At 40.3% G+C, this 25903-nt stretch overlaps 1 protein-coding gene across 7 annotated transcripts; it reads left to right on the top strand.

Moving 5' to 3' along the window:
* The first annotated feature begins 211 nt into the window (after nt 1-211).
* On the top strand, nt 212-25375 carry MARCHF7 (membrane associated ring-CH-type finger 7). Of its 7 annotated transcripts, none has more exons than XM_066999817.1 (11): nt 212-369; nt 4981-5137; nt 7816-7974; nt 10589-10760; nt 12389-12556; nt 16654-17472; nt 17641-17794; nt 18054-18223; nt 19584-19693; nt 21105-21218; nt 25082-25375. In XM_066999817.1, exons 2-11 carry the CDS (start codon nt 4991-4993, stop codon nt 25205-25207), a joined length of 2139 nt encoding a protein of 712 aa, XP_066855918.1. In that variant the 5' UTR covers nt 212-369; nt 4981-4990; the 3' UTR covers nt 25208-25375. The 7 variants fall into 7 exon arrangements, with proteins under 7 accessions (XP_066855918.1, XP_066855916.1, XP_066855917.1 ...); XM_066999815.1 differs by adding an exon at nt 23160-23208 and having other exon boundaries at nt 16654-17794; nt 25082-25373; XM_066999816.1 differs by adding an exon at nt 23160-23208 and having other exon boundaries at nt 16678-17794; nt 25082-25373.
* Nucleotides 25376-25903: the final 528 nt, after the last annotated feature.

The raw sequence follows: 25903 nt of genomic DNA on the forward strand, positions 1-25903 counted from the left end.
CTGCCTAACGCCGGGGGGCGGCTCGGACCGCCCGCGGCTGGCCGAGCGCCACCCCCCCGCCCCGCCCCACGCGGGCCAGCCCGGGCTGGGCTGAGCCGGGCCGCACCGGGCCGCACCGCCCTGCACCGCGCACTCCCGGCGCCCCCCGCGGCACCGCAGGCGCAGGGCGGGTCGGCCTCCCTCGCCCGCCCCCGGGTGCTGCCGCGGCCGCTCTCGCGAGAGCCGGGCGCGGGCGGGGCGCGGGCGGTGACTGACAGCCGTGGGGGCTCGGCGCCGTCGCCATTGTGCTGCGGGGAGAGGCGGCTGGCTCGGCGCGGCCGCCTGCGGGCCCGGCTCCTCCGGTGACCCTGGGTGTGCGCGCCCGCGGCAGTGAGTACGGGCCGGCCGCGGCCTCGGGGTGTGTGGGGGGGATGGCCGTGCTCTGGGGGCTCGGCTCGGGCCCTGCGCGCCGCCCGGAGCCCGCGGCTCGGGGCCAGGGAACCATTTTGTGTCGGGGCTGGCCCTCAGCTCCCTCGTCCCCGGCCCCGCAGAGCGCTTCGAGAGCTACGCCGCCTCGCCCGGGGCCCCCGCGCCCCTCGTCTCCTGGGGGCGCCCCTGCCTCGCGGGGTGGGGGTAGAGCGCTCGGCGCCGCCCTCGGGGCCAGGCCGGGCGCGGCCGCAGGCCCCCGGCCTTCCCCCGCCGGCCGCGGGGCGGCGCCGTGCCGCTGCGCGGGGCCCCGGCTCCGGGGCGGGCGCGGCGGGGGTGCTGGCACCCGCCGCGGCGGCACGGGGAGGCGGTCGGCTCCGGCAGGTGTCTTTCTTGATCCCGGGAGGCTGACGAGGTGCTGCCGGTCTTGCGGCTGCAGGTTGGGAAAAAATTGTGAGCAACGAGTCGCGCGGCCGCAGGAAATTGCCCCCGAGGTCTGCTTGGCTTGTCGATAAGACATATTTCGTGAGTAAAGGTGGAGGAAGGCCGTGCGATCAGGAATTGGGCGACAGTCCAGTCCTGCGAGCGGTTGTGTATTGCGTCAAAGGATACAGAAGCCTGTAGCCATAAAAGTTCAAGTTTTAGCTAGTAGCATCACCACGTAGTTCAAAGGTAGAAAGCCTCCGTTTATGGGCTGGGAGCGAGGCGTGTACAGCGCTCTGAGCGAGGATACAAGAAAGCTTTAAGCTGTTAGCAGAAGGCGTGGTAGCTAGTAAGGGCCTCCCTTGCTGGTAGACAGAATACATCAAATTTCTCCCTCTTCTCTCAGTAGAGGGGGTTAGGCCACCAGAGAAGAAGTGAGAAGTCCCAATTTTAAACGTTTGGTGTTACTTTTACCTTTTGAAATTACTCAGCTTTCCTGTGAAGAGCTATCAATTTTGGTTTTAATCTGTTAATGTCTGTGGCTACGTTAGATCTAGTTGATCTAGTAGTTGGAGGAATCACAGCCTAAGAAGGGCAGGGTGTTAGAGCAAAATAGGCAGTTCAGCTCCGCCTCCCAGATAAAACATGGTCATCTCTTTTCCATGTACAACTGAAATTTAAAGTTTGACTTCAGAAGTTGCGTTTTTACCCAGTCTCGAGATGCATCGTGTAGTGCCTTGCTCCTGAAAACACAGGAGTCCAGATTCTTCCGTGGTGTTTTGTGTGCAGAGTTGAATACCACTGTATGAGCTGATGTAATATTACGCTTTGATGAGGAGTGTTTCTCACACCCTACTCCATTTCCTATTTCTCTGCTGTATAGCCGCTCCACAAATTGTTGGATAGCAGCGTGAGTAGTATCAAAATATGGACGTCACAGAGAAGCCAGAAATGTGGTTTGTCAAGATAGTGAGTTGAGGTTGCACAATGAAGGATGTGGCAGGTGTTGTATCTGAGTAAGGTGTTGTTTTCCTTTCTGGCAACAACAGCCTTTTAAACCAGTTCAGGTTCTAAAGCTATTTTTTCTTATTTGTTCCTTAAAAAAGTTGTTTAAGCACTTTTCAGTCTCAGTGCCTTCTGTGTAAATTCAAATGACTACTTCATCATTATAGAACTTGTGACAGCATGTTAATCATCAGTTTGGGTTTGGTGAATTTCTTTGCACGTAAACAAAATACTTGAGGTTTTAAATTTGAGTGCCATTGCGTTCGTTCAAAACAAAAACAGACAAAAAAAAACACACCTCAAGGTACTGTGATATTGTAAAAGGGAACCATTTTAATGCCGAAATACCCTCTAAAACTGATGTTTCCCCTTTCAGGCGAGTATTCTTGTGACTTAAATAATGATTTTTTTAAATGGTGAGATCACAGAATCACAGAACGTTAGGGATTAGAAGGAACCTTGAAAGATCACCTAGTCCAGTCCCCCTGCCAGAGGAGGAACACCCGGATCAGGTCACACAGGAACGCGGCCAGGCGGGTTTTGAATGTCTCCGGAGAAGGAGACTCCACAGCCCCCCTGGGCAGCCTGTTCCAGTGCTCTGGCACCCTCACCGTGAAAAAGTTTTGTGTCATACTTAAGCGGAACCTCCTGTGTTCCAGCTTGCACCCATTGCCCCTTGTCCTGTCACTGTGTGTCACCAAGAAGAGCCTGGCTACGTCTTCCTGACACTCGCCCTTTACGTATTTATAAATACAAATAAGGTCACCCCTCAGTCTCTTCTTCTCCAAGCTAAAGAGACCCAGCTCCCTCAGCCTTCCCCCGTAAGGGAGATGCTTCACTCCCTTAATCATCCTCGTGGCTCTGCATGGGACTCTCCCAAGAAGTTCCCTGTCCTTCCTGAGCTGAGGGGCCCAGAACTTCACTTTTAGCCAAGTACTTCATCGTACAAAGTTGGATCCCTTAATTGGCGTGCATGTCCCTTAGAGTCTGCCACTTTTACTTTGCGTTAAGGTAAAATATAGACAAGCACTATTTTGGATGTCAAATCTCATCAAGACCTACAGCTGTCTTGTCTTACCCACACCCTAGTCTATATTACTATGACATGGGATTAATTTAGCTTCAGAGTTTGCAACTTGAATGATCGCTTCTTCGCACCTAGTGCAGCTTCAGGCAAGTACTAGACCTGCAGTGCGCGTTATGACAGATAACTCTAGAGCTTAAAGTAACGACAATCTTAGTGTCTTCTTTAATGTTACAGACGTTACAAAGAAATGTGATTGTTTTATTACACAGATAATCTATAGAATGTGGTGTGGTTTAGATTATTAGATTTGTTGTTAGTGAATTTCATTAAATTCATGTGATTGACAGAGCTCTTCTATGCTGTGCAATGCTGCTCAGAACTTTATTATCAATACAACTGTATTTACAAGTTTGAGAGTTATATACTATTGCCCAGTACTTACTTAGGGGTTTAAATGTGACTTGGGAAGCTTAACCATTGCATGATTTTTTAGGTTCGTAATCCAAGGCTAGGCAAATGAGAAGTTCAGATTCCTAAATTGACCTTGCTAAATTGATCAGATATCATCTCTGGCAAAAGTAAGCATATGGGTTGCTAATGTCTGAAATATGATCTAGTAACTGGCATGTCTCTCCCTAATACAAGCAAGTAGCTCTTCTGTACCGTCTGAGAATCCACCTAGATCTATTGGTTTAAATGTTTGCTTAAACTTGTTATGTTTGCTATACTTTAAGTTACATGTTTTCTTTTTTCTCTCTTTTTTTTTTTTTACAAAAAGTTCTACTAGCAACATTAAGCGTTTAGACTACTTCATGTCGTGTCCTCTGTTGTAAAGCTAATGACTGAACATGTACCGGAGCAGTGGCTAAAAAACCTTCCTTTGAGGAAATCAGTAGTAGGATTTTTCAGTTGTTCAACAGTTAGATCAATGGACATCTGTACAAACTAACTTTTACCAGGAGAGTATTGAGTAGTCCTGGGTACGTGAACTCAACTTGTAACTGCAGCCAGGCATTGGGAATGTCAGGATTGCTGCAGAAGCTTTTCAGAGACTGTTATGGATGAACGTAGCTGAATATGAGGAAATAACTGTACTGTATTGATTTTTTTTTTCCCCTAATACATCTTTTTCCCATTGCTACTCTCAGAAGGCAAGGTCAGAATTAAAAGTCGTGAAATAAAACAGATTGTACCACTTCTGCAAATGACCTGCACTGATGCAGTTCTCAGCCGTCTAAGAGCCGTTAGCTGTCATGCACCTCTTCCTGCACCACACAACTGTGGATGCTGTAATGCTGTGAAATTTATTTAAGAGCTGTTTTTTGTGGTGTAATTCTTTCTGTACTGTCCTGAGGAGGAAGAATATTAGAAAAACAGTTATCTCTCTAGAGTTCTTAAGCAATGTTAAGTTGAAATAGCCTTTAAAGGACAGGAATGACAGGATCACTTCTCATGTGGAAAAGGCACCAGCATTTGTTTTAAAATACCTAGAAATACCAACAGAGCAAATACTTACTCAAAAATAAATTTGTATATATATGTGAGACCACATACTGTGGTTTTATAAATGAATTTTCATGGTAGTTGTCTTGGAGAAGTGAAATATTAGTTCGAGGCGGGTAGAGTAGTTTAACAGGAAAGTGAAGTTTCGCAGTTCTGACCCTGAAGAATAAGCCTGAGTGTAGTTTCTGCAAGTAGTTAGTTGATCTTCCCATGTTGTAGATGCGGCACATTAACAGAAAAGTTACTTCTGACTTTAAGAAATCAGAGGATTCTTTCTGTGACTCCTGGTTCATTTTTGTGCTAACGTTACTGCTGCAGAGTTCTTAAGGGAGTCCCACTTACAGTATAAGAGTAAGAATATAAGTAATATAATAACAAGAATATCAACAGCAGCTATGTTCATAGTTTTCTAACAGTGAATGGGAGGGGGTGTATGGAAGAGCTACAGAAACCTGAGAAAGAATTCATTTCCCCATCTTACTGACCAGACCAAAGCTCTGTGTAAATATGTGTCTGTGTGTGAGTAATACTTACGTTACACTTGAAAACACTTGCGCATGTTTTGTGTGTAGGTCCCTGCTTTTGAAAGAAAAAGTAATAAGCGTGTCCTTCTACAGGGTACAAAAAATGGAATCGAAACCCTCAAGAATTCCTCGGAGGATCTCTCTTCAGGCCTCCGGCACTCCAATAGGATCCCGACCATTAACTGGAAACAGTTTAGCTGGGGCATATAGTGCAAGAGAATCTTCACGGAGATTAGACTCTGGATACCAGGTAATGTGTTTTGATTCTTTCTATGAACCATACATTCATTTAATGTTTGTTTCTCACAGAGAAAAACCCTAGAGTCCCTGCCCCCCTCCCCCCCAGGGGGGAATTGAAAGGATAAGTCTCAGCCAAGGTCTTGCGTTTGTGAACAAAAAACATAATTAATCATACAAGGCAATGATTTGATGATCAGGCCAGTGACAGTTTTCACAGAATCCGAGAATGGCTGAGGTTGGAAGGCACCTCTGAAGATCATCGGGTCCAACCCCCCCGCCAAGCAGGATCACCCAGAGCACGTTGCGCAGGATGGCATCCAGGCGGGTTCTGAATATCTCCAAAGAGGGAGACTCCACAACCTCTCTGGGCAACCTGTGCCGATGCTCGGTCACTCCTACAGTAAATAAACATTTTTGTCATATTCAGCTGGAACTTCCTGTGTTTCAGTTTGTGCCTGTTGCCCCTTGTCCTTTTGCTGGGCACCACTGAAGAGTCCAGCCCCATCCTCTTGACACCCTCCCTTCAGATATTTGTATACGTTGATAAGATCCCCTCTGTCTTCTCTTTTCCAGGCTAAACAGGCCCAGCTCTCTCAGCCTGTCCTCGTCTGAGAAATGCTTCAGTCCCCTAATCTAGTGAACTAGTGAACCCGTGAACTAGTAGTTCTAGGTTTGACATCTTTACCTACTTTTGCTTGTAGCTCCACCTTTAAAAATCAGCTGATTGATTGAGAAAAGGGCATCCTGATACCCTTTTGCTTTAAACTAAAAGAGGGGAGGTTTAGATTGGAGATTAGGAGGAAATTCCTCACTCAGAGGGCGGTGAGGCACTGGCACAGGTTGCCCAGAGAGGCTGTGGATGCCCCATCCCTGGAGGTGTTCAAGACCAGGTTGGACAAGGCCCTGAGCAACCTGACCTAGTGGGTAGTGTCCCTGCCCATGGCAAGGGGGGTTCGAACTATGTGATCTGTAAGGTCCCCTTCAACCCCAGCTGTTCTGTGATTCTATGATATGATTTTATGATACTACGGATCTGTTTTGACAGTAGTCACTGCTGTCCTAAACTTGGGTAAATGGGTGTTTCTGGTGAGGGAGTGTGAGGATTTTACTGGAATGTTATGTCAATAGGGCATTTTACTTCATGTGTGGACAGTGATGCATGTATAGGGATACGTTGCGGTTCTAAGAGTTGACAGTAGGATGTACTACTCTGCAGCAAGTACTCACTTTGTTTTCTGTGAGAAAAGGTAAGAAGAAAACTTTCAGGTTTACATCATACTGTCCTGTCAGTGTGTTAGTACAGCTACACCTGGCAATGGATAGGGCTGTGGCAGAGAGCTTTGCTGTTTCATGCCAACCAAATTGGTTTTTCACGGGGTGAAGGTATGCTCAAGAGTAAGAATTCATACTTTGGAGATGCTTTCACTTTGAAAGAGTATTGTGGTAAGTATAGATTAAACTAATACAGAAATTATTTTGGGACATTTAGAAGTAACCAGAGGGCTGTTGGGTTCGATTATCTTGTTTCTGCTCCTGTCAGCAGTTCCCACCTAAAATTTTGGGACTAGAAATGTAAGTGCGTTTTGGTCTTTGAAATTGCAGAATTTTAACTTGATGACTAAATGTTTATATTTATTGTATAAAATGGTAATGAATTTGGTCCCTGCTAACAAGCGATCTGGGGCGTTGTGTTGTATAATGCCTTTACCAGAAATAGTTTCACAAGTAACGCATCTAATTATCTTTAGCATGACGTATGTATAGCCACATGTTACACTTTGTTATATCTAGCCTGCATGTGTTTGTTAATATGTAGGCTACAAAGAATGTCTAAGGGTAGTCTTCAGACAGATTTGATCTATTTTTTTTTGGTATTCCTACCCATTTTTTGTAGACCGATTGCTCGGTAAAACCATCTGAATAAAAAAAAAAATAAAAAAATCTAATAGTCTTGCTCTTTCATAGGGTTTATGGACCCATCCAGTCTAGACAGGATGACACTGAAAGCTTTTGGTCAGAAGATTAGTCTCAAGCTGTGAAGCTAGATAAGTTACCAAACTATTTTTCCACTGTTAAGGAATCAGGAGGGTTACGTACTTGATTTAATTTATTACATGAACTGCAGCATTTACACTGTGCAGTGCATTATCATTTGGCTGTTTTGTGCTGAGCAACGTGCTTCTACTCCGAGGAATGACCTTTACAATACTTTCCAGGTAAAACAGACGTAAAATAACAGCAGAGAGTATCGAGTTTAATCACTTTTTTCCACTCCAATTTATAGAAGATAGCCTGAGAGCTTGTTATATGAGACTAGTGCCCAGCAGTTAAATAAATAAAACATACGCAAGCATGCTTTAATGGAAGAAGATGGTAACTCGTAATGTTGAAAGTTGAGGTCCTTAACTCTGTCCTGTTTCTGGAGCAAGTTGGGGTAACACCCCAAAAACCCTATTGTCCACAATCAAATGAGAGGACAGATAAAGGAGGTAATTAATAGAAAAATGTCTTTCCTTTTGCCAGCGGTTCTCTTGTAAACCTGCCTCATTTCTTATTGGGTATACCTTGAGGGTTTTCATGGACGTTTCCCAATTTATTAGTACCCCACCCTTTCCTGCATTTTCGATATTCAGATCAGATATACATTTTGAGTTAGAAGATGTATATGACAAGCATGTTATTCTTCAGGAATCCGCTGTATTGAATACTTCTGGTAGAGACTGGGGAATTGGAGAAAGAGAGACTCATGAAACCGCTTGGAAGCTTACAGCGTCCTCTCCAACTCACTACTCAGGGACACTTGATCATCCACGGTCTGGAAGATTCTGGGGAAGCAGAAACAGACTGGTAATAATTTTTAATGTGTAATGACTTTTTAAGAAAAGAGGGTTTTACTGTAGCCTTGCCAATCTGAAAAAATGCTAGCAGAACCTCGCTGTAATGTTTTTAGATAAGAAGATCTTACCAAGTCGAAATGGAGGGAAAATAAGACGGCAGTGTTAAGAAATTATTCAGAGGATGAAAATAATAATGTATATTAATTTGACTACTAGTAGAGCCACTCACTTCAAATTAATTTCTTAAGAAGTAACCAATCAAAAAGAAAAAAGGGCATGCATGATTGAAGTCTTTTACATGCTGTAGTCCTACAAATGACAATTAACATTGTTTATACTCAGATTGTTTTACTGGATTTTTCTAGGGCACGGTGGTTTTTTTGGACCGTACCAGCTTTGTGACTTGAGAACAAAGCTCGTAGTTTGGAGGATCTGTTTTAGAAAACTTAACTTTAGATATACTTACAGGTAACATAACAGTTAGTTACATGCTGCTTGCAGCATACTGTGGAAGAAAATGGAGGCCAAACTCTCACCAGACTGAGATCCAAGGCTCAGGCCTAAACAGCTTGCCTTAAGTGGCCTCCATAATCATAGAACTGAACCACAGAATGTCCCTTAACAACTCTAAAGTAGTTTGTTTCTTTGAATTGCTTATGCACTGCAGAGTCAAAATAAAACGCTTTCAGTTGCATTAGAAGTAATAAAAATAGAACTGATAGTCCTTTCCAACTGAACTATTCTGAGATCTAGTCCAACTGCCTGATGATTTCCCGCTTTAAGAGGGGTAAAGCAGACAACTATGAAGACCCTTGGGGGTAGATAGCAAACTTGAAAGTTCTGTTCACTTGAAAACTGAGAGGGCTTTTGGGTACCTAAGGATACTTGAACCATAAGTAGGTGTCCGTTTTCGTACAGTTACTTAAAAGGTGAATGCATGGTCAGAAAAGTGAGGAGTGTAGAAAACTGTGGGGACGGTGGCCTACAGGAGTAATCCTAGTAAATGGCTATAGATATAGTCGGAGCCTCTGGTTGTAGTTGGCCCACGTATATCCAGTTAAGCTACTGCTGTTGGCTTTTCGAAGTGAGAGGGTTTTTTTTTCCTTTTAAGATAAATTTTTCTCTTAAATTATGTTCTGATGCGGGTGAACATTGCAGAAGGCTTGAACTTCCACTTGTCAAATAGCAAGCAATTAAAAGATAAATTATGTTAAACATATAATTTGAGGGAAAATTAACCTATTTTCATACTTGGTTTGTGATGTTAGATTCTGTGTCTGACCCTCTTGTCTTTTACGATGGGGAAAGAGAAATAATTAGATATTAATTTCAAAAAATGAAAAGCATTGGCATAAGCTCAGAAAAAACATTAAAATAAAACACAAGTAAACAGTTAATTTGTTTGGCCAATTAAGAAGCTTGGTTTCAAATACTTTCTGATAGAAGAATGAACAGTTGGATCTAAGTCAAGTTTTTGGCTGTGAGTAACCAGACTAACTTAATGGGCTAACACATTTTCCTTTCTTTTTCTATCTTTTTTTCCCGTCAGTACTAGGAAGGCTATATACTGCAAAAATTGTTTTTTACTTTTTAAACTATTTCAGTTGAGCTTAAGCTTAATAAAAAAGCTTGTACTTTGCCGGTACAAAAAAGACAGGGATCTCTTGGAAAGAGCCCAGTGGAGGGCCACAAAGATGATACGGGGCCTGGAGCATCTCCCCTATGAGGAAAGGCCTAGAGACTTGTGTCTGCTCAGCCTTGAGAAAAGAAGACGGAGAGAGGATCTTATTAATGTTTATAAATACCTTAAGTGTGAGAGACAGAGGGATTTGGCCAACCTCTTTTCAGTGGTTTGTGGGGACAGGACCAGGGGCAGTGGTCACAAAATGGATCACAAAGTTGCGCACCAACAAGCGAAAGAACTTCTTCACAGTGAGGGTGACGGAGCACTGGAACAGGCTGCCTGGGGAAGTTGTGGAGTCTCCTTCTCTGGAGATACTCAAGGCCCATCTGGATGCCTACCTGGGCAACCAGCTCTAGGGAACCTGCTTTGGCAGGGGCGTTGGACCCGATGATCTCATGAGGTCCCTTCCAACCCCTACGATTCTGTGATTAATGTAATCAAAATAACATCTGGTCTAAACACCTTAATAGAAACTAGAGCTACCTCCTAGCTAAGTATATTTTAGGTTGTTAAAAGATGAGCAGGGTTTGTTAAACTACTAAATAATAAAGGTAATCAGTTACAGCCATTTCTGAAATACAAAATTATCTTTGTTTTATGATCTATAAACCTATGTTTGGGCATTTTTATGATATCTTAAGAGTCAGGATTATCTTTCTGCTCTTTAAATGTCATCCATCTAAAAAAGAAAAGGTGCAGATTGTAGTAGAAACCAGCTTTAGATGTGGAACTGCCTTGAATAAACCTGATAATGCTGTCAAGAGCACAAGCATAAATTCTATAATATTTTTAAATAAAAAAAGACTTTGCGTCTTAAAGTTATTCTTTGCTGGTCTTGTGGGGTTTATGTTATGTATGCTATTTTTCAGTATTGTAGGCTGTGGAAGGTACACCTGAAATACTGTATCGATAATTATATATTTTTTTTGTGTTATTTCAGTCTACATCTTCCTCCTCTCATTTTACATCTGGGTGTTATGGTGAGACTGAGAGAACTCAGGGAGCATATTCAAGACTGCATAGCCAGCAGCGAGATAGTGATTCAAAGAGACCTAAGCTGTCCTGTACGTCTACCTCTTCTGTGAGAAATAATGGCTTGACTGCCTTTTCAGGTGAGAGGCTGATTACTAGACCTGAGCTACATGAGAGTTGTCTGAGAGTAAGATCAGGTCTTACTGAGTTGGAAACAACTTGCTTTGAAATACTATGTTTCTGTTATTCTTCAATATTAGAAACTTCATGGTCAATAGAAGAGCAATTTCACATTGACAGTAGTATATGAAATAGTGAGAATGCTGTTACTGTGTGCGAAAACTCATTAGTACTCATGGAACTTCAACATTAGCTGTACCTATTCCATTTGCAGTGAAGTTGGACTTCATGTTTCAAATAGATCTGAAGTGGTTAAGATTTCTAGGAAAGAATGAGTGCACTTGTTACGTATGATTTCAGGAGACTAATTGTGTTAGTAAACCTACATGTGTCAGACAGCAGAAAGAAAATCTTTATGTACTTAGCTCTGCATTTCAAGAAGCATAGTGCCATAGCTGGTTAGAATGTTGTTGGTAGGGGGTCAGGCCCTACTGAAAAATAACTTTCTTTCCTAAACTATTTCTACAAGCCAGGCAAAAATTAACATTCTACATGAGGAACTCTTCCAGGAAAAACTGAGATTCTCATTAAAGCTGTAAATAACGGTGATATTTGGTTAGATGTAATTTAAGCAAATACTTGGATAACTGTAATTTAAGCAATATACTAACAATGGTCTAAAGGCCAGGAAATAATGACAAGCTTCTACTGAAAGCATTTCTAGAATGTTTTGAAACAGACCCTTAGAGCCATTCAGATTACCTTGTGTGTATAGACCTTGTGTGTTGTTATAGAATCACATGGCTATCCAAATAAAACTTAAGACGTTCTTACTTAAAACCCTGTACTGTAGATACTTTCTTACTCTTGTGTTAATGGCAGCCATATTATTAACATTATTGTTATGATCTGGGACATGTCTGTCCACTTCTGGATTGGTCATCACCCTGTTGACCAATGAATGCCTAAATATGGATTTAGAAGTTAACAGTATAATAAATTCATGGTGGATTTTTCAGAGCCATTGAAGGAATTTTTTTTTTTTTTGGAACGAGTTCTGTTCACAGCTTAAGCATGTATAGTTCCTGATTTAGGTGTTGGAGCTATTATTGAAAAACAAGATCTCTTCAAATTGAGCTTTTCCCTTCTGTCTCTGTAATATGAGCAAGAACAGTATTTGTCACTGTTCTAAAGAGTTGTGTTTAAAACGCTCTTAAGCTTCAGATGTCTTTTTGGAAAGTCAATCTTAGGAATGCTGAAGAAGTTTCATAAGAATGGCAGCATTTATTAAACCTCAAGTTGCTGTTTTGCCTAACGTGAAGCTACCTAGTAATTAGCTGTCACTGGAAGACAAGACCCTACTTCCCTTCTCCTGTCCTGTATGACTGTTACAGGGTCCGACTCTTCACAAAAGTATTACTGCTTTTTTTCCTGGGTTAGCTTTCAGAACCAACATGGTTAAGTGAGTTGCCATCAGCAGCGGAGTGGTGCTGTATTCTTAGGTTTTTGTTGGTAACTGGCCACTTGATCAGCTTAGTGGTATTGCTAAACTCCCCCTTAATACAATATAACCAGAATGCATGCCGAAGTACCAGCTTTAATGGATTTTAAAAGTATTATAAAAACATGGCATATTTTCTTTTCCTAGATGCCTCTTGGAGGTATAGTAGGATTCCTAGATCTTCATCTGTGATGCTCGGTTCTCTGGGAACTGAGCTGGTGAGAGAGCGAAGAGAGTTAGAAAGAAGAACAGATATGTCCATTACTGATCTGGTGGATCACAGTTACAGAAGCAATGACTTCTCATCTTCAACATGTATGTATTGTAAAAATGATAGCTTGTAAACACGTAGGCTGCATGCCTGTTAGTTTCTTCCCATGTGCTTTTCATGTTTTCTGCAAAACACCAAGGCAAAAGATCGATTTAATTTAAAGGTATTCTTTTAAATCTGTTTGGCCGCTCTTCACATGTTCACTAAAACCACCAAAAGATAAATGAACGGTCTAGCTTATACAGATGCAATCAGTCATAAGAAAATGGTATCAGCGTTTGCCACGGTAACAGTGTGAATATTCATTAAGCCTCCTTTCTCCTTGTGTATTTTAAGATTTCTTTTGATTTAGCCACACGGAAATAAATTAAAGTTATTTGACTCAAAGAATTTCCACCAAGGCACTCACCCATATCTCTTTCCGTTGTGTTTTTTGAGTGTTTATTAGGGAGAACTGCTAGATCATAGACAACACAAGTGAATAAATACATATACTATAGAAAGTGAAAGATCTGTTCAATGGTATCTACTAGGACTAGTATGAATTTCTGCATTGTTACTTACATTTTCTCTCTCTTTGGATTGTTGTGGTCTGAGGGGGTAGCTAGTCATTGGTCTTCATCGATACCCTTTTTGCAGATGCAGTAGTGGTATTTTATATGCAGAAGTTAAAACAACAACAATCCTTTTTACATATATGGAAGACGAGTAGAAAAAATTAAAAACCAGTTTCAGATCTCATCCTGCAGTTTTGCCTTGCCAGAAGAGCATGTTTTGATGTTGTCCTACTCTACATGACTTTAAATGAGTGGAAAATGGGGAGTGTACCTGGTAGAGCCTAATGGGAGAAAAGGATGGGTGGGTAGGCTTGCTTTGTATTGTCTGTGCTGCCTTTCTAGCTGTAGTGCCCCTGTAAAGCGCTATAAAAGTAACTCCTGACTGTGTTCTCTGCTTTGTCATCAAAACCATATAGCAAATGCTTAGCATCTATGTAGATGGTTCCTTCCTTAGGATATGCCAGATGCATAAACCTCACCTTCAATAACAAAATAATATGATTGCAGTGCAGAACCTGTAAAAAAAAAAAAAAAAAAAAAAAAACGCATGAAAGGTTAGGAAGAACTTGTTTACCGAAAGGGTTGTTAGGCATTGCAGTGGGCTGCCCAGGGAAGTGGTTGAGTCACCATCCCTGGAGGTGCTTAAAAGATGTTCAGATGTAGAGCTTAGTGATATGGTTTAGTGGAGGACTTGTTAGTGTTAGGTCAGAAGTTGGAAGAGGTGGTTTTGGAGGTCTCTTCGAACCTAGATGATTCTGTTTCAATCTCAGAATAACTGAAGAAAACTTCTACCTCCTACCTTAATCTACCAATGCCTGTTAAGTATTTAGAATGTTAAAGGAAATTAAAAGTGATTTTCCTTCCTATGAGGTTAGTGTGCATCTGCTGTCCACTTTCCAGCCAAGTCTAGCTATTCTGCGAGAAAGAAGACTATCCTTCTCAGCTGCTTCACTTAATGTCACCTAGACTTGAGCTACAGTAGAATTCTGCGTTGAGGTATATACGTAGTAATGACAAAAATTATGGTTATAAGAAACCATAATGTAAATAAACATACTTATAAAAGCAGTGGAGGGGACAGCTGTGTGGTAATAGTTATCTAACTGGCTATATGTGATTAAGGTAATTGAGAGAGCAGCTATGATTATTAATACGGGCTGATTATTAGTAATTTGATCCTGCTTAAGCTGCTTGCATAGCTGAATCTGCAACTGAAGTTGTTGTATTTCTTTGAGAGACGCAGTAGCTAGTTGATAGAATTGTAGAATCATTTAAGTTGGAAAAGACCCGTAAGATTATCAAGTCTAACCATCACCTAATGCTACTCTATCCAACACTAAACCATGTTCCTAAATGCTACATCCACATGTCTTAAATACCTCCAGGGAGGATGACTCCACCACATCACTGGGCAGCCTGTTCCAATGCCTAATCACAGTTTCCATGAAGAAATACTTCCTGATATCTTATTAAAAACCTCCTGTTGCACGTTGAGGCTGCTTCCTGACGGTCCTATCACTTCTTGTCTGAGAGCAGAGACTGACACCCACCTTGCTTACAACCTCCTTTCATGTAGTTGGAGAGAACAATGAGGTCTTCCCTCAGTCTCGTTTTCTACAGACTAAACTGCCCCAGTTCCGTCAGCCACTCCTCATAGGTCTTGTTTTCTAGTCTCTTCATTAGCTTTGTTGCTATTTTCTAAACATGTTGCAGCAACTCAACATCTTTCTTGCAGTGAGGGGCTCAAAACTGACCATGGTACTCAAGGTGTAGGCTCACCACTGTTGAGTACAGAGGGACAGTCACTTCCCTAGTCCTGCTGGCCACAGCATTTCTGATGCAGGCCAGAATGGGTGCAATATTGGCTCATTTGCAGCCGGCTGTCAACCAGCATCCCCAGGTCCTTTTCTGAAGGGCAACTGTCTAACCACTCTCTATCAAGCCTATATATATACATACACACACACACACACACATCTGTACATATATATATATGTATGTACGTATGTATATGTATACATATGGCTGCATGGGGTTGTTGTGACAACCTAAGCAGGGCAATTGGCATTTACTCTTGTTGAGTGCGATACAATGGGATGCAGCCTATTGATCCAGCCTATCCAGATCAGTCTACAGAGTCTTCCTGCCCTCAAACAGATGAATGCTCCTGCCCGGCTTAGTGTCATCTGCAAACTTAACCGAGGGTGCAGTTGATCCCCTCATCCAGATGGTTGATAAAATTATTAAGCAAAACTGGCCCTAATACTGAGCCCTGGGTAACACAGCTTATGACTGACATCCAACCAGATTTAATTTCATTCACAATGACCCTTTGTGTCTGGACATCCTTCCAGATTTTTACCCAGTGAACAGTACATCCATGCCCTGAGAGTTAGTGGGAGACAGTATCAAGTGCTTTGGTAAAAGTCCAAGTAAACAGTATCACAGCCTTTCCTTTGTCTGCTAAGTGTGTCATCTCTCCGTAGAAGGAGATTGTACCTTCATACCTTTGGGTGAATCCTTTGTGGCCCAATAAATCTGTGTGAGTTCAAGAGGTGTAGTAGATCGCTAACAATTTCCTGTTGGTTTATAATGGCTTCATTCTGTTCTGTGTGTCTTCCAGCTTAGGCTGGGTACCCCGAGAAAAATTAGTCTTACTAAAGACCGAGGCAAAGAAGGCATTAAGTACTTGAGCTCAGCCTCATCTCTCATCACTGTTTTCCCTCGCATCCACTAAGGGATTGAGACTTTCCTTAGTCCTCTGAAGTTTTGTTGCTCATGTATTTATAAAAACATTTTTAATTAACTCATTTTAGCCAAACTAGTGCAGTTGCAGTATTCTTAGGTTACTATTTTTATGTTTCAGTTCTTTTTTAAAAGAAATATAATAACCCCCCCCCTAAAATCTTCTGACTGGCAAGGTTTGACTTGCTAGAGGTAGAATACTGTGATTCTAAGATGTACATTTAATTTAGATACTTCTAGTATCTAAATTTTAGTTCAATTTCTGTTATCCAAAGTCATTAATTTTATGCTACCTTTAAGCAGTGTTTTTGACTGCAGTTCCTGATGTTCTTCTGCAGAGAGTAGCTTGTAATAGATGGAGAATATACTTGATGTTTCCTATGCATTTTTTTTTCAGATGATTTGGTGTCTGCTACATTGCTGATGTTTATTAATGTTAATTAACCTGTCTTTCTCAGTATACAGGCAGAATGGACCATTAAGTTATTAAATAGTACTGTATATGGACTTTTTTTTTCAATGTAAGTGTTCTTATATAACTTCTAACAGATGGTTAGTGTTCACTGTTTTCATATTGGTATAAGACAGTGAGTCATACCTTGATAGACTGAAGATTTTAGGGGGGGGTTAGATTCCAGACAGTTATCAGACTGAAAATGGGCTTGGTTTCAGTTTAACATCAGAATTATGAGAAGTAAGTTTAAACTTAATATTGCTCTGGAGTTTACCTGCCAAATTTGAAACAATTTTGTGAAAGGATCACAAAATCCTGAACTTTTGCATTGACATTTAAGAGTTATCCATCTGGTATGTAAGAATTAGAGCACATCTTGTTATAGTTTTCCTCTGCTTTCCTGCAACAGATCTTCAGGATAGGCCTGCCTCTTCGTACGCAGAGGGAGCAAGACCAAAAGAGAATTCGTTAAGCGCTTTGAGGCTGAATGCATCCATGAACCAACAGTTGCCTTCTGATCGTCAGCCATCTTTTTTCAACAGAGACTCTAACATCAGCTCTTCAAGATCGAGCTATTCTTCAAGACAAAGGAGAAATGAAATGGAATCTCCCCAGAGGAGCATGCAGCCAGCATTCTCTCATACTGCCATTAGAGAAGAAATTCCTTCCTCAAGTGGTTCTGAAAGGGTTTTGTCTTCTCAGAGGTCGTTAAATGAGGCTGCTGCTGACAGCGAAGGGAGGCGCACAACCAGACAGCTGCTGTCTCGTTTAGCATCTAGTATGTCATCTACATTTTTCTCTCGAAGATCTAGCCAGGATTCATTGCATACAAGGTCATTAGGTTCTGAAGAGTCATCTGTTGTCCCAAGAGTTCAAGCTTCTGCCATGTCTAGTGCTAATGGAGCTGCAACTCCAGAAACGCCAGGACTTCAGACATCTGAAGCTTCTCAGGGATTTAGTTTTCTTAGACGAAGATGGGGTTTATCAGGAATTTCACAGAATCCTAACTCTGATTCAGACGGGGAAAGCTACAGACCAGACTCTGAAAGCAGGAGCACAGGATCCTGGTTGTCATCATCTTTGAGGAACAGATGTACACCTCTCTTCTCCAGAAGAAGGAGAGAAGGAAGAGATGAGTCTGCAAGGATCTCTACCTCTGATACAACTGCTAGATCGCAACATGTCTTCAGAAGAAGAGAGTCAGGTGAGGAGACCTCTCTTGAAGCATCAGATAGCCCGCCTAGGGCTTCTGTTAGCAGACCATCAACACCTGCAGTATCTGGTATTCCTACAGCTACTGCCTCCCCACCAGATTCAACCCACAGCAGGAGAAGTTCTGGAATTCTGCCTGGTTCTCTCTTTCGCTTTGCAGTGCCTCCAGCATTAGGAAGCAGTCTGTCTGACAATCTTATGATAACTGTAGATATTATTCCCTCTGGCTGGAATCAGTCTGAAGGACAAGAAAGTGATAAGTCTAAAATACCACCTTCAAGAGATCCAGAAAGACTCCAGAAAATTAAAGAGAGGTAAATTAGTATGTTCTTTTGAGATAATTAAATATACTTGACTTAGCATGAGAGGGTTTTATGCAACCTTGATGTTAAAAGGTACTTTCCTTCAGAGAAGGATACAACTCACAGCTGTCACCTACAGGCTCACTTTTGTCTTTAGAGAAACTTGTATTAATCCTCGCAGGTTTGAGAACAGCTGGAGGACAAATTGTTGTCATAAAAAATCGTACATGAAACGTGTCACAGTGTTTTGTTGATATTCCTTCCTGTTCAGTCTGCTTTTAGAAGATTCTGAAGATGAAGAGGGTGACTTATGTAGAATCTGTCAGATGTCGTCTGCAAGTTCTGACAACCTTTTAATAGAGCCATGCAAATGCACTGGAAGTCTGCAGTATGTTCACCAGGAGTGCATGAAAAAATGGCTGCAGTCCAAGATTAATTCAGGTAAAGGAGACAACAGACTGTGGTAAATGTCTGGGTATGGTGGGAGACTTACCAGTACGATTGCTCTTAATAATATTAAGACATATTTTTGAAAAAGCAACAGTTGGGGAGAAAAAAGTGTGTATATATATATATATATGTATATATGTGTATATATATATATATATATATTTTTAAAAAAATAAGCAAAAAAACCCCAACAAACATTATGGCACTTCAAGGCTTTTTTGGTGTGTGTATGTGTGTACGCATGCACATATGTGTGCACATTTTCTCCTGTGAGTTATTTCCAAGAACGGTATCTGTCATTTATAGAACTACACTTTTTGTAATGCCTACTAAGATGTTAAACAGAATATAACATTGCAGAGGTCTGGGGCATGAGAAGATACTTTTAAGAGCTACCCTACCAATTCGGGCAAGTGTGTTCCCAGGAACTCCCTGTGCATGCGGTTCTAATTATTAAGTCTCTGATAGCCAGTCTGACTTTAGCAGAGCGACAGGAATTTTAAAATCAAAAAATGTTTTTCTGTTGCAACAGTTCTTGAATGCATTGTCTTTTTTATTTTTATTTTTTTAACATATCTTAACTCCTGTTCGAGGTAGTTGAACAGGAATATAGATTTTTTTTTAAGATACACTTCAGAAACTGCACGCTGTACAGATGTTTTTGTATTACTTATAAATTGTTCAATGAACTTAAGTTCAGGATTCTTCAGACTTAAAATACATGGCCTGGTAGAGACATGAAGATCATGAAATACTTTTTACAAAAGGAAGGTGCAGTTTGTTTACTCGGCATAAGATGACCTGCATCAGAGAAAGGACATATTAAAAGCCTCAGCATGTAGGGGAACTTCATTTGAAGTGTGCAACTTTGTAGATAGAAATCAACAAATTTAAGACACAAATCCATCATAATCTTGGTTTTTTGTTTTGTTTCTTATGAAACAACTAGTTTCAGACCTGGAACTTCAAGACAAAATCTTACTCCAATAATAACTTTAAACTATTCTAGTGTGTTTTACTTTTGTGTATAACCAGATTACAGTGTAGAATTCAAACAGCCCAAACAGCAATGATTTTATGCCAGGCTTTCAAGAAGTACGGCGTCCAGACTGAACATGAAGCAAAATACATGCAGCCTGATAGAGAATAAACATTCTGTAGCATTTAAATTCTGATGGTTGTAGATGGTCACTACATTTATACCAGAGACCATCTTTTCATCTAACCTTGCTTTGGGAAATAAAACCAAGAAATAGTTACAGTCTCTAATGCTTATATAATTGTGTCCTGTATTTTAGATTGTTGCAACTTGACACTGATTTCTTACCTTCCCCCTGCACTTCCCAACCAGGTTCTTCTTTGGAAGCAGTAACTACTTGTGAACTGTGTAAGGAGAAGTTACATCTGAATCTGGAAGACTTTGATATTCATGAACTCTATAGGGCACATGCAAATGAACAAGTTAGTATATTTTGCTTGGTTTGGTAAGTGTTGATTTTGTGCTGGGAGGGCACTCCTCTTTAGAGAAGGAAAATGTTTCCCCTTTTCAGGAGGACTGATGTGCACGTAAAGTAACAAAACCATGGAACAGATATATCTCCTCAGTATTCAAATTCTATCCTCCTTCTTTTTCCTATTGCTAAGCCTCCAGTAAAGGTACTATATCTCTTATCCTTAAGTGCAGATCTGCAGGTCTTTCGTCTGTCTTTGCAGTCTAGTGTCTTTGACGCATAGGTGCAGTGGAAATCCTGCATTCACATTTATTAAATCATGATGTGTCTTTCCTTTTGGCTTTTTTGTTTGTTTGTTTGAGAACATTTTAAACAATTGTTTTAAACATACCATTAAAACGATTACTTTATTCCTTTAATTAAAGTGTAAAAACCAACTTCTTTTATAGCAGAGCTTCTTGCTGCTCCTTCAAGTGCTTTTCTAAATCAAAAAAAATAATAATTAAAGGTCCATTGATATTACTGTCTTTATATAAAATGCATCATCTTATAACCACTGGATTGTGTAGTATTTTACAATGAATACGTATTAGAAAGCTGGCATTGATATATTGAACTATTCAGGGGGTTTTCCGTGTTCTCTGGGTTGACTTCTGTGAATGTAGGAAGACTAATGAAATTTGCCTACCTGAGAAGTTAAAAGAAAATACAGAAAAATAACTCCAACTTTGAAATGTGTGAACTTGGCGAAACATCAGCCTCTGATTTTCTTACTGTTTAGAGTAAGCTAACTTACTCTGGTACTCTAGCTCCTTTCACCTGGGCCACATCGTGAACAGTCCATAAGAGTGCTGTCATCTTACATTTTAGCACTACAGAGTGTTGGTTACTGTCACTGTACTTCAATAGAAGTAAGGCCTTTAAAGCTTTTTTCTAAAGAATTAACTCTAAATAATCAATTCAGCAGTAGTAGCATTTCGAAAATTTTCCTTTATTGCAGTGAAAATAATTTCTTGAAATATTTATTAACACCCACGGACAACACTTTTTCTTTCTGTAAAGTATTGGGAACACTGAAAAGAAGCCAGCAAAGTGTTTTGTTTTTTTCAAATGGTACAATTCTCTGCTCCTTAGATTCTTACCTGTGAACTAGTCATACTGACTTAAATAGAAAGAGTTCCACAAATAAAATCCATCTTCAAGGATAACAGGTTAGATCTGTGGTGAGTGGGAGGAACTACAGGTATAATAGCATTTTAGTAATTAATTTGTTTTTTGCTATTACATTTCCCTAGTTTCCTTGGAACAACTAGAGATCAAATATGTAGTGCTTCCAATAAAATCTAATTCTTGTTCTGCCTCTTGAATCGCACGTAAATGTACTGCTAACATTCTGAATGTTTCTTTTGATCTCCTTTAAGGCAGACTATGAATTTATCAGCTCTGGTCTCTACCTTGTAGTGTTGTTACACTTATGTGAACAGCGCTTTTCTGATATGCTAGGAACTGCAAGTGAGGCCAGCACACGTGTCAGAGTAAGTATGAATTAATTTTATGTCAGGAATTGCTCATACAGTGAACTTAGAACTATATTGTTGTCTTGAATGACTTAGGAGCTAGATACCCAAGAAGTACTACTGTTAATTAAGAGATTTTGATGTAAAATGGTCTAGATTTGTCTAATGTAGTAACACTATGTTTGATTTGAAACTGAAGGGTACTACGTTATTTCAGTTACTGTGTTGCAGAATTAATTTTGTCAAGGTTATCAGTAACTGATTGCTTTGCGTGTATCTTACCGTAATTGCTGGGTATTTATCCAAAACTGGAGGGTTTATATTCCTCTGTATACAACGTTCAGTTTAGAACATTGGACCATCTGACTTGACAAACCTTTCTCATTATGCCAGTCTGCATTACAGAGGTCTGGACCTTGCATTGTCCGTCTGCTGGATTGAGCCTTAAATAAGTACTTGAAACTGCTGAGCTATAGTATGATTTTCTGGCATTAGTCAAAACTTTTAATAATTGGGTTTGACTGGATTCTTGTCACTTAAACGCCTTGACTTAGAAGTGCAGTAAGTGCACCTTGGACCAGTAAGAGATCATCATACAAAATCATTTCTGCATAGTGACTCTTTCAAAAATCTGTATTCTACATGTTAATTTGATACTGGATAGTGAATCTCTGTGCTCTTCGACAACTGATCCCCTGAAAGGTATATTCTTTAGAAATTGCTTAAAAAGAATTGGCGATATAAAGCTTGTCTAAAGCTTGTTTGAATATTTGCATAGCAGGTAGTAGGCCTTTGGAGTAGAAGCAGGGCTGTGCTCAAATCTTTTACTGTATTAGAACAGTGGTCCCCTTTCTGTACATGCCCAGTTATATAGCTTATTTTCTGTGGTTCACAAATGAAATGTCCATTAGGAAGAAATTCTTTACTCTGAGGGTGGTGAGGCACTGGAACAGGTTGCCCGGAGAAGCTGTGGATGCTCCATCCCTCGAGCTGTTTAATGGGGCTTTGGGCAGCCTGGTCTGGTGGGAGGTGTCCCTGCCCACGGCATGGGGTTGGAATTAAATGGTTTTAAGGTCCCTTCCAACCCAAACCATTTTATGACTCTGATTTTCCAAAAGACACAATCTAACTGTAGCCAGCATCCAGTACAGTTTATTACCTTGAGGATATTGCAGAAGTAAGATGTTCTTAATGTTTCTGATCAGGCGCAGCATTACATAGTTGTGTGATGCTACATTTTAAACCAGTAAAGATCACTCTTATGCGTTTGATACTGAAACCACAACTGGGCTATGGAAACCTCTTAGGTTATTCTTGTTTCCTTTTTATTTGCTGTGTCAGCATCTGTCCTATCATTTAAACAGTGATGTAGGTTGTCACTGTTCTTCTAACATTTAGCTGCCACTATTGCCTAATAGTTACCCTGATTTTAAACTTTATATTTACGGATATAATCTTCAGTGGATTTATGCTTTTTTTCCAATAGCCTCGTTCAGCCAGAGGGCTCTGTTTTGCCATGTAAATAGTGAAATAAATGAAGTGGATTCAACTAATGAAGTCCTTGTGGGTTACGGTTTTGTGCATTGGAATTTGTAGGAACGGTTTTCACAAAACTGCCAATTTCTTACATGTGTGCAACTCTCAAAATAGATGTGTTTTACAGACTGTAGGACATGAAGATGGGGAGGCACTAACTGCTAACAGAAGCATTTGACATAGTGTGGAAGCTGAAAAAACTGTGCAGTAGCAATTTGAGGTCTAATATGTGGGACTTTATATTAAATTTTGTATTGATTTTGTAAGTTGAGCAAGTGGGTTAGGATAACCAACACCTGGAATGAAGCTTTGGGATATAAAAAGTGAAGAAAAGGTGAAGAAAACTTCTTTGCTAACGTGTTGCAAATTACTGCACATAAACTTTGCAACTTTTAAACTACTTTCTCTCTGCCTTGTTTCTAGTTTATTAACCTTGCAAGAACTCTTCAGGCACATATGGAAGATATTGAAAGTAGGTGCTTCCCCTCTCCTCCTCCTTCCCCCCCCATTAGATCTACTCAAAGTTAAATGAGTACAATCCTCCTTTGCCAAGATGATTCATACTACCAAACTTAATTACTGAAAAATTGACTTTACCCAGTGCTTTTTCCAGTATCAGTAGAATTATTCTGGGTGAGAGCTGATTTTAATTCTCCATGATGGATTTCCCAATAGCATCATGACTATGCAAGACTATGCAAGTGTTTCCTGCCACTGATACCAAGATTCTTTGCGAGTTTATTCTAGTAGTACCTAATTACGGAAATGGTGGTGACCTTTAGGCTGTAGCCTTTTCATGAGTTCTGGTAGAAAAGAAGCATTTCAGGCTAAATTTGACTGTGCTTAAATTACCATACTTTTCTTGCCCTTTTTGTTTACCTCGTTTTCCCCGCTTTTTGGAGGTACATATACTTTGATCAGCACTGTCCACTTCTGGAATGAATTTAACAGTTCTCAACTAAGGTAGAGGACTAGCCTACTTTTCACCTAGTCGTTCTTCAGTGCGATGAAGTGAGAAAAATGTGTGCTGACCTGTGGTAAATGTAGCCTGAATCTGAGTATTATTTCTGGGCATTGTGAATAGGCAGTGGAAAGGTAATCGGTTTATCTTTTTTCTAGTGTCTGTTTGTCTGTCAACATGCAAATTTTGTATATGCATTGAGCTTTCAGTGAATAGGACATGTTTGGAGTATGATATAAGGAATGCTGGGGGGGGGATTGTTTAGTTCAAGAAGCAGAGGATAATTTCTGCGTTCAGAGCACTATGTAAGTAATACTTTCTATAACAGAGAAGGATTGGAATTCAGGATTTATTCTTAAGTTATGTGTATTCTTATTATAGTAGAAATTAATCTTAGTAAGTGGCATTCCACACAGCAATTTAATCTGTATTTGACCTAGACTTTAACTTGCAGGTGAGGAATACTGATTTGAAATTTATTATTGACACCATTTGAGTTATGTTTCTCTTCTCAGAAATGTTTTTGGGAGGCTGGAGAAGTGATGAGAAAAACGTTGCTTCCCTCTTTATGTTCAGAGAGAGAACAAATTACGTGATTTAAATAATTTCAAGACTGCAGAGCTTGCTTAGGAGGACATATTAATTCCTGTTAGGCACAAGCTAACTTTACAAACCTATTGTAGATGTTTGTACTTTGTTTTTGTCACAGCTGACAAGCATGCGTTTGTGCTTTAATTCACGTTTCAGTAGCAGAATCCTATGCATATGGGGACTTTATCTTACTTAGACTGAAAGAATGGGGGTGGAGATAGGAGCTGCTTCCAAGTAGGACTCACTTAATTGTGTTAAGCAACAGATAGATATATATATATATACACACAAAACATATGTGTATAAATATATAAACGTAAACGTCAGAAATTTCTGTTTGCTTAGACTAATGAACTTTTCTAGGTATTTTAGTGTAAAGATAGTTTAACTGTGGGAGTAATTTCTTCCCGTATGTTGAGTGCAGCTGTCATAGCTTGAACATACTCTCTCTCCTCTTACTACAGTTGGAATTAGCCACTGTGAACTTTATATAAAAGTTGAATCTCTGGCATAATCATATTTTCTTCCTTTTATTTTGAGGAGGAACAGCAGGAGGACACTGCAGTTTGTAATGTGGAATTTAGATTTAAAAATGCTACGTTTTTTCAGATGTGAGATGCGTTTAAAAATTAAGCTATGAAATTATACAAGGTTTGGGGCCGGTATTACAGTCAGCTATTTATATTATGAAATCACCTTTATTTCCACTACTCATTTCAAACTAAAAGTGCTCTAGTTCTAAATTTAACAGACCTTTATGAAGGCTTCTGATTATACTGTGTTGTTCCAACAGCTTCTGAGGATGATTCTGAAGACTGATGCTGGTGGAACTGTGTTGCAAGAGACAAACGGATGTGCTGCAGAAATGCTGAACTGGCAAGAACAACATGAACATGCATTTGTTTTTTGCTCTCCTTAGTAAAAAGTGCATTGAATATTACTGTAGTTTTTGAAGCACTGTTAAATTCAAAATCAACTGCTGCACTGTGGAACTCAGTGGATTTGAGAACTACTCAGCATGTGCAAAGATTAGATATATGTGTGTATATGTGTATATATATAAGGCAACTTCACTTTTTAAATGATGGGGATGTGCTTCGTTTTGGGAGACATCAGATTTTGAATATTTAAGAAAGCTATATCTCTCTTTATTTCCTTCTTACTGTAGTCACATTTCTGGTTTTGTCTATCCAGTTTTGCTCCTCTACTGGCACTAAGTGGTTATTGTGGGTTTTGGGGTAAGGGCGGGCAGGGAGGGTGGGGATGTCTATGTACCTAAGTAGCTTTTGTTTCTTTTCTTTTTTTTTAAATGCCTCTTTTGCGGCCTCATATAGTAACTGATTGCTTCCAGTGTTAATGAATGAGCAGGAGGATGAGCAAGGTACACTAGAGACTGTTTGGTTTTCAGTTTATTTGAAGAGTATTAACTCAAAAAGCAATAAGAACTTGCAGTGGTCTTCTAATACATAGTGTTAATGATGGTTTTTTTTATTTACCGGTTTGGAAGTTGGAGACTATATTTGATATTATGTGGGTATTCCATTATGGAATATTGCAGGTGTAAACTCTTGCATTTCAGCATTCCTGGCAGATATGCAACTCGATAAAGACCTAA

This window comes from Anser cygnoides, chromosome 6 (genome assembly GCF_040182565.1).
Source record: "Anser cygnoides isolate HZ-2024a breed goose chromosome 6, Taihu_goose_T2T_genome, whole genome shotgun sequence".
Taxonomy (NCBI): Eukaryota; Metazoa; Chordata; class Aves; order Anseriformes; family Anatidae; genus Anser; species Anser cygnoides.